This window comes from Myotis brandtii, unplaced genomic scaffold, assembly GCF_000412655.1.
Source record: "Myotis brandtii unplaced genomic scaffold, ASM41265v1 scaffold84, whole genome shotgun sequence".
Lineage (NCBI taxonomy): Eukaryota > Metazoa > Chordata > Mammalia > Chiroptera > Vespertilionidae > Myotis > Myotis brandtii.
The window spans coordinates 2,953,917-2,970,118 of record NW_005371410.1 but is presented as its reverse complement, the minus strand read 5'-3'; the positions used below and the strand labels follow the sequence as shown (position 1 = coordinate 2,970,118).

General features: G+C 47.0%; 1 protein-coding gene across 3 annotated transcripts; it reads left to right on the top strand.

Moving 5' to 3' along the window:
- The first annotated feature begins 244 nt into the window (after nt 1-244).
- CEP68 (centrosomal protein 68kDa) lies at nt 245-15,809 on the top strand. 3 transcript variants are annotated; one of them, XM_014532045.1, is made up of 8 exons: nt 245-343; nt 657-1,043; nt 2,841-4,367; nt 5,782-5,904; nt 8,413-8,509; nt 12,126-12,298; nt 13,456-13,523; nt 14,599-15,809. In XM_014532045.1, the coding sequence occupies exons 2-7, from the start codon at nt 699-701 to the stop codon at nt 13,477-13,479; spliced, it is 2,289 nt and encodes a 762-aa protein (XP_014387531.1). In that variant the 5' UTR covers nt 245-343; nt 657-698; the 3' UTR covers nt 13,480-13,523; nt 14,599-15,809. The 3 variants fall into 3 exon arrangements, with proteins under 3 accessions (XP_014387531.1, XP_014387530.1, XP_005884612.1); XM_014532044.1 differs by having other exon boundaries at nt 13,456-15,027; XM_005884550.2 differs by having other exon boundaries at nt 258-343; nt 657-806; nt 13,456-15,027.
- The last annotated feature ends 393 nt before the right edge of the window (nt 15,810-16,202 follow it).

Genomic DNA, 16,202 nt, shown 5'->3' with positions numbered 1-16,202 from the left:
CAACAGACCTATTTTCAGATCCGCCTCCTATGTGTTCCTTCTTCCCTCCTTGCCTGCTGCCTTGTGTATCTCTCTTTTCTCAACCTGCCCCACAACCTGGGGCATGGTTTCTGTGCTTTGAGAGGGTCCTGCCTTCTCTGCAGGGCAGAGTGGGCACTGCGAGAGCACCCTGGGTTCAGCCGAGGCCTGGGCGTGCCCTGACTTGATCTGCAGAGCAGAGCAGTCAGTGCCAAGCCAGAGCCACCTGCTGACAGGGGCGTTTCAACAACAGATCTGCAGCTGGGCTGGCACAAGCCAGGCCTCTTACCCAGTGGGGCTGGGCTGAAGGGACAGGGACGAAAAGGTGACTTTAGTGAGGACTAAGCCTTGCCTCTGATTTGGGCCTGCATTTACCCTCCTGGGACCTATTGCTGGGGTTGGCACAGGCCACATAAAAGCAGAGGACAAAATGTTGTGTTCCTGCCTTCCCTTCGGAAGGGTTTGGGGCCAAGGAAACGCTGGACTTGGGCCTCTGTTCTTCTCTAAGGAAGTAGCCATCATTTGTTTGTTTGTTTTCCTTTGGCCAAAAATAAAGTTTTTCTTAATAATTAAAAAGCAAGGTTGCCTTACACAGATGTAGAGAATTTATCTTTTTGTCTCCCTTTCCCACTTTATAGGCAGCTGAAGGCTTCAGAGAACCCGGACCTAGGGACGCATCAATGGCCCTGGGAGAAGAAAAGGCAGAGGTGGAGGCATCCCTGGACACAAAGGCCCCGTCCTGTGGGCGGTGGAGCTGCAGAGAGCAGGAGGCGGACACCCCGGGGCCTGTGAGTGGGGAGCAGCCACCACGCCTGGAAGCTGAGGGAGGGCCTGCCTCCCCTGTGTGGGGGACAGAGGGCCTACCTGCCCCTCTCTGCTGCCCCTCTGGAGCCTGCCAGTCACAGGCCAGCAACACCAGCAGGGAGCCAGTGGCTGGTGCATCTCAGCCTGCTCTCAGTTGCCTGCTTCCTCCTGCCAGTGTGGGGACAGATCTGCATTCTGTGGGAAGCCAGGTAGCTACTAAGGTCAGTGGCACTGTAGATTTGCCTAATGCTGTCTTTTGGGAGTGCGTGCCAGCATTTTGTCACCATTTTACATGCTTTCCCAGTCCCTGTACAAGATGGGGCATTGGGGGAGCCTGGGGGAGGTGATTTCTGTTTTACAGGTTCATCTGGAGAATTGGGCCTTGAGGCCAGCAGGGGGCTCTGTCCACAGCATCCCCTCTTCCTTAAGAGACTAGTGACCCAGAGGGGTGGGCCAGGAATGCTCTCAATGGGGGAGCCCTGTCCTGTTTCTGACTTGGTGATCCGAAGGCCTTGGGGGCCCTGAGGAGACTTGAGGAAGGAGGACCCAGGGCTGTGGTCTCCTGAGGGCTTTAAGACTGTATGTCCTTGGAACCCAGGAAACCTCACAAAGCTGCCCTGTGGTGGGCAGCACTGTTGCTGGGCAAGGAAAATTTCTTGGGCCTCCCTGAGTGCAGGGCAGTCTTGCCTAGTGGGAATCACATGGAGAAGGAGTCCTGCCTGCCTCTGTGACCGCGGTCAAATCACTGAATCTTTCAGGCCCTCCGTATAATTGGAAGGTGACCTGTGTGACCTATCCCTCCCAGCTCTGACATCCTATTATGCTCTACTTGCCAAGGCCTTTCATGGGAATGACTTTGATCTCTTCAGTGTCATTGTGGCCTTGGCTGTTGCATGCTGCCCCTATGGAGCCCCATCCTGCGAGGAGCCTCTGAGCGTGACTGTGGGAGAAAACAAGCTGGGCCCACCTGCCTGGGAGCCAGGGTGGTGGGAGGCTCAGGGAACCTGTGAGTCAGAGACTCAGTGAGGCAGGAAATACTAGTAAGCCAATTGGGCTGTTTCATGATGTGAGTCTGTTGCTTATTGTAACTCCTATTGTGTTGAGCTCTCACCCTGTGCTTTTCACACATGAGCTCATGTAATCCTCATGTCCTGAGGAAGTGGTGCTATTACTATCCACACTTTATAGGTGTGGGAAGCAAGGCTCAAAGTTATACATCTGGAAGGTGGCAGTTAGAGATTAGCACCGGGTCTATCTGTTCCAAAGCCCATGGCTGTAACTACTATGCTGTCGGCCTCCCTCAGGGCAAGTTCTTCATCAAGCAGATAAAAATTTCAGAGTAAAGAGGCTGAGACGAATGATCATTTTGCCATTGTTTATTACCACTGGCATTTGAGCTGAGCTGAGTGGGTTTGGATGTGTCTCCTGTCAGTGACAGAATGATTGAGGCTTCATCTATCCTCTTCTGAAAGGCTAGGCAATGTGTTCCAGCTTCTGCATGCCAAAGCGCTCGGAGTTCTCACAGGCAGGGTGTCTGGAGGAAGAACTCTTGAAAGGGCTGAGGGTAGGATCAGTCTGGGGAAGAGTTTCATGCTGCCACTAGCAGCACTCTATCTGATTCTTGCGTCGGGTAGCAGACTCATGTCAAGACCTCTCCTGAATGTTACCTGGGCTCCCCAAAGAAAACTCCCGATTTATCATCTAAGAAAGAAATGTAGCCCAGCTGGCATGGTTCAGTGGTTGAGCATCAACCCAGGAACCTGGAGGTCATAGGTTCAATTCCTGGTCAGGGCACATGCCTGGGTTGCGGGCTCGATCTCCAGTAGGGATGTGCAGGAGGCAGCCAATCAGTGATGTTCTTCTCTCATCCATGTTTCTATCTCTCTAACCCTCTCTCTCTCTCTCTCAATAAAATATATATATTTTTAAAAAGAAATAAGTACAACTATGATACATCTATGTTTAAAAAAAAGAAATGTAGCTTACTTATCACTTTTTCTTCCCTCTTCTCATTGCAGATGGAGGACACCAGGCTTTCTGCCTCAGAGGAGCTACCTCAGGCTACAACCGTTCCCAGAGCCACAGCCCTTTGCTCAGGACATGATGCTGATACCGAAGATGACCCATCCCCCCTGGAGTCACCGCGGGTGCTGGCCCTCAGCCAACAGCCTCACATCTCAGGTTTCCCTTTCTCGTCAAAGTGGAGGTCCACGGTGAGCCCAGGTGCCACTGCTCCTCCGTTTCCCAGCTGCAGAGTGTCTGCCTCATCCCCTGGCAGCAGTTCCCAAGGACACCAAGAGAAGGCGGAGCCTCAGAGTTGCTCCCTTGCCAAGGTCTCTTCCCTGGAGCTGGTTGGCCCCCAGTCGGCCCCCTCCATGGTGGGACCAGGGCCTCAGCTCCAGTGGTCTCCACAGCCTGTGTCCTCTGGGGGTGATGGTCCTGGGCTGCGCAGGAGGCATCTATCCTTCCAAGCCGAGTACTGGGCCTGCGTGCTGCCAGATTCCCTGCCGCCTTCCCCTGACCGCCGCTCCCCCCTGTGGAACCCAAATAAAGAGTATGAAGACCTGCTGGACTATACTTACCCACTTAGGCCCAGGCCTCGGCTCCCAAGGCATCTGGAAAGCTGCGTGCTGGCTGATCCTGTCCTGCAGGACTCAGGTGTAGACCTGGATAGCTTTTCTGTCTCCCCAGCAAGCACTCTAAAGTCACCCACTAATGTCTCCCGCAGTTGCCCACCAGCGGATGCCAGTGCCCTGCCATTCTCTGGGCCCAGAGAACCAAGCTTTAAACGGTGGCACTCTGGAGTACCCCAGGAGCAGGGCAGCGTGGGGCTGGCATCTTGTAGCCAGCTCACATCTACTCCCAGAGCTGCAGGCAGCAAGGATACTACTTGGGAAAGGAGAGACCCAGCCCTGAGGGGTATGAAGGACTGGCGGACCGCGGGCAAGCACCTCGAGGTGGGCCCTCCCCAACTGAGGACATGGGACAGAGGATGGCCCTCATCCGGGCCAGAAAGAGAGAAGGGGGCTGGCCAAGGTGTCCAGCGCCCTGCCTGCATGGAGTCTGGATGGAAACCAGAAGAGGACTTAGAAAGTGACGACGAGTATCTTGCCCTGCCCACTCGGCTGACACAGGTTTCTAGCTTGGTTTCGTATCTAGGTTCTGTTCCCACTTTGGTGACCCTGCCCACCAGAGCTGCTGAAGGGCAGAGCTCCCTGGATGTGTCGAACAGTGATGGGCCCACTTCCTTCCCATCAGATTCCAGCCAAAGCCAGCTTCCCTCTGGGGCTGTCCCCAGAGGACCTGGGGCTCTTGAGGAGCAGAACCACTGTTTGCTCCGCTCCTTTCTCCATGCAAGGGACTCTGCAGGGGACGGCAGTCTGGTGAGCAGCCAGGCACTGGGGGTCTCCTGTGGACCTCTGAGAACATGCTCCTCCTTACCAGTTATTTTGGACCAGCAGACATTCTTGGACCCAGACCGCAAAGGGCAGCCTCCCAGGAGAGGAAGAGAGCAGGGAAAAGAATCACTCATGCACTGTGTGAAGGTAAACTCAACATTAAGAGGCTTGTGTAAAGGTGTCTCATTTCTTCCCCCTGCCCACTGATTTAATAACAAAACTTAGTAACATTGAGCACACTTCATGTGCCAGGCACTGTATTGTACCTTATCCTATTTAATCCTCACAACTCGCTACCCAATAAGGACTGTTCTCATTTCACAGAGAAAATGGCAGCAAAGGGTTAGGCAATCTGCCCACTTACAGTTAGCAAGGGCTGGGGCCTGAGATCTTGACTACTACCCTAAGCTGCTTCCCAAAGCTCTTGACCTTGAAGATCAAGAGGTACTCTGCACAAGTAAGTGCTCTCTTGACTGCAGGCCTTCTCAGAGCTTCAACTTAATAAAGTGGTGTAACTGCAGAGTTAGGGGCTATTAGATGTACCGTTTCCTCAACAGCTTGGCCACTGAACCTCTCATGGACCAACCAAGAATATCTGGATATAATGACTATTACAGGGAACAAGGTTGTCAGCTGATCTGAATTTGAATCATGGCACTGCTGTCTTAGGAATTCAGCTCAATCTCTTGAGTTTGCTTTTCTAAAATGAGATGTGACACTTCAGGGTGTTGTGTGGATTAAATGAAATAATTCATGTTGAAGGAGGGTGGGCTTTGCGTAGTCCTGACACAGGTATGTTCAGAAATGTGGCTCTCTGCACGCACACTGGGAGAGCCCCACGTGAGCACGTGGATACCCCATCTGCACCACAGCAGGGTGGCCGGCCAGAGGGCCGTGTACCCATGAGATGGTTCCTAGCACTGGAGGCGGGCAAGAACCTGCCCAAGATGTCCCGTGCATGATTTCATCTGTACTGTAAAGCAGGTAGGAGAAATGTTAGCATGTACCCTCCTTTGTGGTAAAAGATAGAGAAATGATGAGGTAAAGTGCTTGGCTCACAGCTTCCCCAGGGCGAGTAGCTGGCAGGATTCTAGGGGCCCTACTCCCTGAGCAGTGTGGAAGCAAAATGGGCGTGCATTGTCAGTTGTCAGCCGAACATTCAGGTGAGTCATAACCAGTCTTTTATGTCCCCTTTTTTCCCAGGAACAGTCTGATAGATAGTGGTGCTGAGCTAGGAACTGGTTTCTGTGGCAGGCATACCTCTTCTGTGCTGTGTCCCATCCCTGCCCTCACCTCTGCTCTGATCGCATGCAGGGCTGGCTTTTCTGAGTCTGTCATTTTTGTGTTATATCAGGCTGAGGGGAGACAGAACCAAGGTGGGCTGTTCTGTTGCCCTGGCAGAGGTCTGGAGTCATGGGATGCGGACAGGCAGGGGAGGACAAGAGACCAAAGCCTCAAGTGAAGGAATGCTCTGGACCGGTGCACAGTCCATCGGAATCCCCTGGATATTTTTAGCCTTTTGAAAATGTAAACAGCATGTGTCTTTTATTTGTCTACACAGACATTTTGCTGTCAGCTAGACGAGCTGATCCACTGGCTGTATAACATAGCAGATGTTACCGACCACTTGACTCCACCCAAGTCCAGCCTTACGAGTCTCAAGTCTTCTCTGCAGCTTTACCGGGTAATACTCATGAGAGGGGGCTAAGTCACTTGATTACAAAGTAAAAGCTTAAATAGCATGTTGTGGCTCAGTTGACTTTTACCTGAAAACGAATCATAGGTCCTTTTCAAATTTTTAATGCCAAAAAACTAAAATGTATCAGTTATTTCCTAAGCCAAATAGAGAAAATACATTTATCCTCAATCAAAAATACTTAAGGGTGATTTCCAATGTAATTTTCCAAATATCTCAGGGATTGAGACGCATACATCTGTACTATTATGGAGTCTCTAGGCACATATGGCTATTTAAAATTAAAAATCCAGATTTCTTGGTTGGAATAACCACCTTCCGAGGGTTTAGTCACACATTCATCTAGGGCAGCGGTTCTCAACCTGTGGGTCGCGACCCCTTTGGCGGTCGAATGACCCTTTCACAGGGGTTGCCTAAAACCATCCTGCATATCAGATATTTACATTACGATTCATAACAGTAGCAACATTACAGTTATGAAGTAGCGATGAAAATAATTTTATGGTTGGGTCACAACATGAGGAACTGTATTTAAAGGGCCAGAAGGTTGAGAACCACTGATCCAGGGGCTGCAGTGCAGGTAGAACGTTTCCATCACCACAGAGTTCTGTTGGACAGCACTGACTGATACTTAAGTGTTTAAGCTGAAATTATACTGACTCCAGAACATACCCAGGGCATTTTGATGGTATTTATACAAAGACACAGCTCTATTTGCTTCTCAGTGTGTTTTGTTTTGGGGAGTTTTGCCTCTAAAAAAAACTGAGGTTTTTTAATTTCAAAAATCTCTTTAATGGTGGTTCTGATTACTACTTTGGGTCAAAATATTTAGGTGAGTTTGTGCCTACTGTTCTGGCATACTTATCAATAGGCTCCCCAGAGTGTTTTGAATTGGATGATAAATTATACAGTTACCCTAAACATAACATTAACCTTGACTGACCTGACCATGACTTCTGGCACGTCTGGTTGGCCAAATCTTTATAACCTCTAATGAAGGAGCAGGGGTGTTTGTGGTCTCAGCCTGATGCTAGTCTAGAAAGGGTTTTTCTGGGACAGTTCTTTGAATTTCTCCCACATTTTAACCTGACCGATTGCCTTCAGCAAAAGAGGCCGTGATTTCCTGAGCCAGGGCCACACCATGCTGGGCTGAGCCTAGAGTTCCCACCACACCCAGGCAGGATGGAGGGCCTTTGTTTTCCAACTTGGGGCCAAGTAAAATTTAAGGGAGGAGCCTCATCTGGGTGGGCCAGCTGCTCTACACTAGTGGGAATGCTACTGCCTGCTATGCAGAGAGTTCCTTGCCTAGAATACACTAAGCAAAGCTGAGTATGAGTCCTCCATGTGCTGGGCCCACCTCTCAGAGGCCCAAGGGCAATATCATTGTGGGGAGAGGAAATTATCCTTGTTAGACTTACCTGGGTGGCCTTTCCAGAGTGCCTCAGCCCCACCCCCATCAGAGTAGGTGCCAAGTGAAACAACTCCATTCCCTCTATTATGTCCCTCATTCTGTCCAGTGCATCAACTTCCAGGCCAACCAGAGCAACATTCTTGCTTTGTGGGTAGAGGTGAGATCTGAGCTGGGAGTTATCCCTGCAGGTCAGTGAAGCCTAGCCCTCGTGTCATACACACAACTAACTGTGGGACCACTCCGTCACCCGCTTCCCCATGTACGAGCTACTCTGACCCATGTTACATACCTAATATATGCATGATTATGGGTATGTATGCAAATATTTTAACTGGACTCTATTTCACATACTTTGTCTTAATAGCAGTGGGTTTGTGACAGCATATAGACATCGAGAGTACTAAAGAATAACATAATAAGCATAGTATTAGGGCTGAACACAGGAATATAGTAAATCCAAGAGGAAAATTATAACCAGAATGTGAAACATTCTGCACCCTATACTAAAAGTGGTCATGGCTTTGACTCTTACATCTAGGGGCTAAAGGTGCATCAAAAACAATCGACAAGGAGTGGTACCTGTGAGGGGAAACAGATGAGCTCCTTTGGAGACTCAGCTTCCTTGATGCCTAAAGTCTACACAGAACAGGATATTAAGGGAGGATACGGGAGGCAGCAATCACTGTGGTCACCTTAACAGCATCTCTTGTGGCTCTTACTTGCCAGTTCCATTAGAATAGAGGACTTTTTAAGAATCCCATTGCCTGTGAATTTAAAGAAAACCTACCCTTTGAGGTGTGGCACAAGAAGGAAGCCTTGACTCCCTGTTGATAAGCCAGGCTCCACCAAGGGGGAAAACTCTTTTGTCAAACTTTAAACAGAAAAAAAAGATTGCCTCTGTATTTACCTTGGGCTCCAAAGAGGTGGTTCAACTTCACGCTCTTTACTTGGAGAGTCCTGAAGACCAGTGGGTTTACATTCTAGGTTAGAGGGAACTCAACCTACCCTACAGGGGATCATTTTGAATAACTTCTATAAAATGAAAGTAACGAAGCTTTTTTCTTTTTTTTCTGATATACTTTAAGCAATTTAAGAAAGACATAGATGAACACCAGTCCCTGGCGGAGAATGTCTTAGAGGAAGGGGAGATTCTTCTTCAGTGCCTGTTGGATAACACCCCAGGTGAGATGCTTGAGGCTTTGAATTTAGCCAGCCTGTCAGCAACAGTCCAGGGCTCCACACACTCACTGGTAAGGAGCCAGTAGTGCCGAAGCCACTCCCACATGCACCCATTGCCTTGGATTCCCAAGACTGTCAGCCCCTCACATCATCACTGCCCCCGCAGCTGCACCATGTAGCAGGCAGTCACAAAGGAAAGCCGAGTAGAAGTCAAGTGTCAAGCTTGTAAGAGCAACCCTCTTGCTTCTGCTTTCATCTTTCCTGGTGTCCGGGGTGGGAATGCTGGTTTTAATCCAGCTGTCCTTGGTTTTTGGCTAGGGTGTTCACAATGGGGAGCCCTCGAGGCTTCCTCTCCTTTCCCAGCAGGCAGAACCCTCTCTGGTTATCTGCTTTCAGGAAGAATTTCTTTCAGGATTCAAGAGCAGTAAGTCTAGTCTGAGGGAATAGACTGAAGAAGTGGACAGAGGGGACAGGGCGGACAGTGGTGCACAAACTAAGCTCAAGCCTGTTTTGTAGGGTGGATTTCCAAGGTAGAAAAATGTTAAAATCACAAACGAGTACAGTAAAGCATGCATGGTGCAAGAATTTATGATGGTGTTACCCTTGCTGGAGGTGGATGTGATATGGAGGATGAGGTAGGAGAATGCTAGGTTAAAGCAATGAAGTGATGGGTCCCTAAAAGCAGCCCCTAGTTTCCTGAGACTCAACATCCAAGTGCTAAAAGGCCATCTATATTGTGCCTCAGATTTGGAGATGGTGTTTATGCTAGAAGCAAATAGTATAAGCAAAGCTGGGCAGGGCCTGCGGGCTTGAGAGGCATTGAGGCTGCCCTTTCCTGACCAGAAGTAGTGGGCAGGTGCATATTAAGAGGTGGTAGAGCACAGTTGCTCTCAACCTCAGCACTACCAATATTTTGGGCCACGTACTTCTTTGAAAGTGGTGTCCTGTGCATGCTAAGCTGTTTAGCAGCATTTCTGGCCTCTACCCATTAGATGCCAGTAGCACCCTTCTCCAGTTACGACAACCGAAAGTATCTCCAGCATTGCCAAATGTCCCCTGGGAAGAAAAATCACCAGGGTTGAGAACTGAAGGAGCCATGGAGACACTGCAGGGATTTCCAAGGGGTAGTGCTTATCCAGTGACTTATATGAGACCTCTGTAATCCCCAGCCCTTGGGAAGCCGTTGTTTTGGCTCTTCTGGTATTCTCTTGCACTAGGGTTTTTTTGGTTTTGATTGGGGCAGAAATTCAGTATGCCAAGCTCCTTTGCTACCTGTAATCACACCAGCACTTTACTGAACACTGTGTGCCAGACACTGCTGAAGCAGTTCACTTTTTTTCCCACTTAATCACAGCCCTGTGAGATGGATACTATTATTACTGTCATCCCAGTGGAGTGATGAATTTGCCTTGGTCACACAAGGAATGGCAGCCTGGCTCCAGCCCTTATATGCTGGCTCCTATGCTGCTGTCAGTGTCTGGAGGTGCAGGCAGGGGCCTGAGCAGGAAGGGAAGGAGCTCAATACCAGGAAACTCTTCCCAGAGGCCACATGTAACAATGGGCCTCTTAAAGGCGACAGGTTCTTTGACCTCCATTTAAAAAACAATTCAGAAAACTTCTGTGCTTAATTTGTAATAAAAATATCCCACTTTGCCTTTCTCTCAAAGGAGTCTAGAGTGTCTTACTGTCAAAATAAGAGGCTTTGGGGTTTCTGTAGTTTTCAGGCTCTGTGTATCCGGTCTCTTTCAGATTGACACACTGCCCCTCCCCATTCTGTTTGGCACACCAGGAACCTGATTGCTTTGTGGAAATCACAAGTTCTCCTTGATATTCACAGGGTTTTTCCAGCTAGGTGTACTCCAGAGCAGTGGTCGCCAACCGGGTGGTCGGCGGACCACTGGTGGTCCATGAGGTCTGAAAGGTTGGTGATCGCTGCTCCAGGGCACACGGTAAGAGTCCAAGCACAGACACTGCTCCCCAGCCTCTGTCACAGCATAACCTTGGGGATGGGAAGCCAGATGAACTCCCCCCCCAAAATGTCCCGATCTCAGCCTCCTGCCAAAGGCCTCTCCACAGAAATCTGGCAGGTTTTCATTACAGTCCTGTCTCAACAAACTACTCATTATACTGGATCAAATGGCTGGAACCTATTGGCCTCAAGCTGAACCAGGTCTCTATAAAATCTATAATAATAAAAGTGTAATATGCTAATTAGACTGGATGTCCTTCGGACAAAGCTGGGGCTGCGAGGGAAGCCGGGGTCCCGGGTGCCAGAGGGAAGCTGGTGCCGGCAGCCGGGGGAAGGAAAGCCTACTCTTGCACGAATTTCATGCATCGGGCTCTAGTTAAAACATAAGATCTCACTGGGAATATTTCATTCCTATTCCCAGCTTTCCTTTTACTTGACTCCAACCAAACTAACATTCTAAAATAGAAGTTCAAAAATATCTAAGTTCCCTGAACTCCACTGACAGCACACAGGAGACTGGGCAAAGGTCTGGTGGACGTGGAGGAGAGCCCATCCCAGGTGCCCTCACAGGCGAGCTGTACTGTGCACCCTGGCTGCATTCCTCTGCCAGGCCTTCCCCTCACAGCTCTCATGAGTTGTCAGGACAGCACTTTGCCCTGATGACTGTGCACTGATGTGGCTTCCCTTGGGGCTGATCTCAACACAGCCAGCCTGTGCTTCTGCCCACCCGTCAGCATCCTGTGCAGATACAGCTTCCCCTTTCCCCCTTCCACTGCTGGCAGATGTTGCAGCTGAGGCAGGAAACTAGTGAGTGTTAACACTGCTGATAAAAGCACAGGAAACTAGAGCAGGCTTTCTGTTTAACAAAGGAAATAAAGGTTTTTAAGAAAAAAACAAGCTTGTTGTATAGGATGCACTCTGAACCTAGCCCATCCCTTTCTCAAATGAACAGTTTATATATCTTTTTATTGATTTCAGAGATGAAGGGAGGGAAAGAGATAGAAACATCAATGATGAGAGAGAATCGTTGATCGGCTGCCTCCTGCACACCCCACCCTGGGGATTGAGCCTGCAACTCCGGCATGTGCCAGGACGGAATTGAACCATGACCTCCTGGTCCATAGGTCAACGCTCAACCACTGAGCCATGCCGGGCTGGCTAACCATCTTATCTTTGCTTGATTTTAGGTATTTTTTTTTAAATCTGTTCTAGAACTCACAAAAAGGGGTTCACAGGGATCCCCAAATGTTACCAGACTACCCATGCACATGCTAAATGATAGTCCCCCAGCCAACAGAAGCTAATAGGACCTGGTAGTAAGACCAGGAGCCCTAATAGTGGCTTGTTGTTTTTTCATTTAAGCCTTCTGCTCCACATGATCTGGGTGTGCCCTGAGTCTTATCTCTAAAAGTCAGATAATACCAGTCACCACAGAACCATGCCTGCTTTTTTATGAATTACGTAATTCCAAAGTGGAGCCAGAGAAATTCTTGTCTCACTTTAATCACAAGTTAATAGATCCACCAGTGCAATAGTATTTCTTGGTCAGTTAAGAGTAGACATTCTGAAACCATTATGTAAAATGCTATACCCTTGTATGTTCTTTTGAAAATAACTTGCATGATTTTTTTGGTCTAATTGTTTTGTTAGTGTTAAAGGATGTCCTCAGGAGGATCTCAAAGCAGCCCAGCGAGCTGGAGAGCCACGCAGATCACCTGTATGACACAATCTTAGCCTCTGTGGACATGCTGGCTGGTTGCACCCTCATCCCTGATGACACACCAGTGGCACACAGTAGTGCTGATGTGTCTGGGATGAGCCTGGTAAGTAGAATAACCTAAGAGAACACCCCTCCTCAGACCCCAGTGCTGGATTAGGGTACAGCTCTGACATTTGCTTGTTTCTTAGAAGCTTGAGTCAAGAGCTATTAAAACAAATAAGATGTTTCCCTGGCCGGTGTAGCTTAATTGGTTGGAGCATCCTCCCATACACCAAAAGATGGTGGATTCAATTCCCAGTCAGGGCACATACTCAGGTTGCAGGTTCAATCCCCAACTGAGGCACGTGCAGGAGGCAACTAACTGATGCCTCTCTCACGTTCTCTCTCTCCCTTCTAAAAAGTATCAATAGAAACATGTCCTTGGGTGAGGCTAAAAAAAAAGAGGCACGTGCAGGAGGCAACTAACTGATGCCTCTCTCTCACGTTCTCTCTCTCCCTTCTTCTAAAAAGTATCAATGGAAACATGTCCTTGGGTGAGGCTAAAAAAAATTTTTTTTAAATGAGATGCTAGGAGAGGAGATGCTACTATTGCCAGGAAGAAGTGGGGGGCGGGCGGAAGGCGGGGGTGTGAGTCTTCCTATGGGGACAAAGGCTCATTGCTGTGTTTTCCATTACTGTTTCACCCGTGCTGCCTGCTGAGGACTAGGATGCCATGCTTCCAGTTCTATGGCAGTCCCTTCACCAGCACCCAAGGGCAACAGCAGCAAAACTTATCTATACCTACTTGCTCTTCTCACCAACTCATTTGATACTCTTTCTCCAAGCAACTACTGACAGCACCCAGTGCCTATAGACCCAGTTACTGGTAACTCCCCACACCTCCCTTTCCCACAAAAGGCTAGGAGGGGATAGTTGGGGGTAACATGCCTGGAAACTTAATAGTACAACTTTCTTTTGATCTCTGGAAAGGTCCAACTGAATGATAGGAGAGACGGGCTGAGAGAGAGTAGAGAGTTGGTACCCACTTTGGGACAACTGGACCATACTATCTCTGCAATTGCCTCTCCAATCAAAATGTGGTTCCTAACTCAGATTTTCCAGATTAGAACTATGACAAAATAAGGTAAAGGATAAAATCCAGGTATGTCAAGAGCAGGGAGTCCATGAAATTGAGCAAGTCGTTTTGGTTCTAAAATGTTTGTTGTATTTCCCCCCTCTGCAGCATTCTGCCTATAACAAATGCTTCTCTTTCTCTTTCAGGCATCTTCTCAGGCAGAGATGTAATCTGTCTCCCCAAACCTGGCTGGTGGGAAACTTTCAGGAAGAAAGTAAGAGCCATTTAACACTGATAATCAAGGGGGAAACTTAAAGCTAATGTACTAGCTTTAAAATGCCTTTCTCTTCCCTGAAATAAGGGGCTATTGAATTACTATTTTCATTTAAAACGAATACTTCCAAACTAAAGTGTTCCTTTGGTGCTTCTCTGCAAAGAGCATGAGGCTTTGCAGTCTTTTGATAAAATAATGTTAATAGTCTTATACGTCTTTCTTCCCTTCTGCCCAGTTAAAAAGAGCAGACAGAGCTCCTAAACTAGTCCATGCACTGAGATCATGTAAAGAAGGCTGGTATGAGAAATAAGGTACCAAATACTCAGTACTCTCAGGCATACAAGAGGACTCGAGTGATTGGTTGGTTGGTCAGGAACTTGGGTCTTTTCATAAAAATGAAGCTTAGGTTTGTAAGTCCCATTTAGAAGACTTTAGAAGAGACTTTAACTCTCTAAATTCATAGAAGATTCCTCTACAAATTAGGGGATTAGACCTTTTGTCATCTTCAGGGCTTAGGGGTCCATCTGCCTCCCTAACTAATATCTTAAAGGACAGTGTGTTGGGGACATTGGGAATTGCCATTGAGCTACAGCAAGACTGTGGACTAATGAGCCATCTTAAGGGTACCTCGAGGAGGATGCTCCCCTCCATTCCTACTCTCCTGTGGAAGAGTAGTAGTCCACGGTCAGGGAAGGGAAGGGCATGGATAGGATCATACAGCCTAGTTAGCTACAGAAACTAAGGCTGTAAATAGTGAAGGGCAAAAAGGAATTTTTTGTTGCTTGGGAGTTGACGTGTAAGTACCTTGATAGAATTAAATCTACAGATCAACCATTTAAAACATAGATTCTGTAGCTCTTAAAGCAAAGCAGTCATCCATTGCCGGTAACCACAGATAATGCAAAAACAAAAATCAGTTCGTTTCTATTGGGCTATGAATTAACATGGAATGAGAAAAGCACATTTCCCCCCATGTAAGCTTAGTATTATAGTGGGCTAAGATTTAAGGAAAGGGTTCTTCATACTTAAATATATGAGATAAGCACTTAAAGATCTTTTTTCAAACTCCTTCCAGATTCTCATTTCAGGAAGGTGCTTTAAAAAGGAAGATCTTTTAAGTTTGTAAAGAATGAACAAGTCACCTTGAATCAAAAGAAGATGATGATGGAACAATTACTCTCACAAGCAAACTTACGATACCCCTCAGAACAAAACATTTAATACCAAATTACTTTCTTTAAAGGAAATTTAGGACTTTAGTTTTGGGGGCTGAGCCACATAATCTTTAACGCCATCTCACCCACATCCATATGAACTAAAGTCCTATTATAAATGTAACTTTTTCTGCTTTAAAATTTCAGACTGCATAGTCACTGGGAAATATAAAATTTCAATAGTAGCTATATAAAATTCAGTATTTCAAGTGCCTGCTGCTACTGTGGTATGATTTACCATAATGCTTAGTTTAAGGGCATGATCAGAATTAAACTATGTATGAAGATTCTGCCTGTATTATGGTTCTTCATATTAATCTTGATTCCATACATAGATTTTATCAGCCTAGAACTGGTTAAAAAGGCACATATGTCTAATAGCCTGTTTTTATATTGTTATATTTCACCTTCCCTTTGATGTGGCTATAAAATGGTACATGCCTTTCCACTGAGTATGTTACAGGGTAGCCATTAAGAGTTCAACCCAGTTATTTACTAGTACTATTTGATGGGCATGAAAATAAGTCTATAGGTCAGAAAAAAAAATTGATGACAATCCTATAGAAACAAACTGGCTAGAGTTATAGTAATTGAATACTGCATATGCCATTCTATTCCGACTCAACCTAGTAATTGTAATGATAGAAATCTTCAGGGTACTTTATTTCAAAGTACTGTTTCCCAAGAAAGTACTACTTTACCTAGAGATGAACTCAAGAAGATTTTTGTTCATCCCCTTTGAAATAAAGTGTGACTGAAGGATGCTCATTCTAGACCTAGCTGAGAATGCCACTAAGGAATATCAACACAGTGGCTAATTACATCTTCAACAGTGCTATAAAAAGTTGAAGACCTCCCTTAAAACTGAAGCTGAAATTGTTTAAGCCTAGGAAGATGCCAGCAACAATTCCATGAGTCAACATGGCTGAGTTACAGTTCAAGTGGCCTGGCTGGCCAGTGCACAGGGGTACACATTAGCCTTAAGGACAATAGTGGCCTATGGTGGCATAAGTGTGATTATCAAATCCCAAATTTACCTGTTAGAAAATTTCCTAGTAGTCCCTTTAAATTAGTAAAAGTTACGTCCACAGGGAAGTGGCAGTACTAAGAACTCTATTGCTAGTTTCAAGACCTAGGTTCTTGTTGCAGCTCCATGGCTGAGCTCATCTGCAAATCAAATACAATGTCAACAACACAGGGCTGTTCTGAAGCTTAAATGGGAACATAAAGAAGGGTTGATGTAAAAATATGCTGCAATGGCAACATGTTATGTATGCTAAAGGAAATTTCAATCCAAGGTCAAAGAATAGGAAGTTACTGCTTAGACCAGAAAAGCTATTCATTCTGCAAGGATTTCCCAGAGATTGCACTGCTTAGATTTAGCTTACTCTTACATAAGCTAATTCATGGCAGCCACTTACAGTTTATAGTTCAACAAGTGACTAGATAAAAGCCCATAGTAGCT

Bases quoted from the DNA above. Each gene is read 5' to 3' on its own strand.
- CEP68 (XM_014532045.1), top strand. From the start codon at position 699: ATGGCCCTGGGAGAAGAAAAGGCAGAGGTGGAGGCATCCCTGGACACA. The intron at 4,368-5,781 runs GTAAACTCAACA...TTGTCTACACAG, and splicing joins CACTCATGCACTGTGTGAAG to ACATTTTGCTGTCAGCTAGA. The intron at 5,905-8,412 runs GTAATACTCATG...ATATACTTTAAG, and splicing joins CTTCTCTGCAGCTTTACCGG to CAATTTAAGAAAGACATAGA.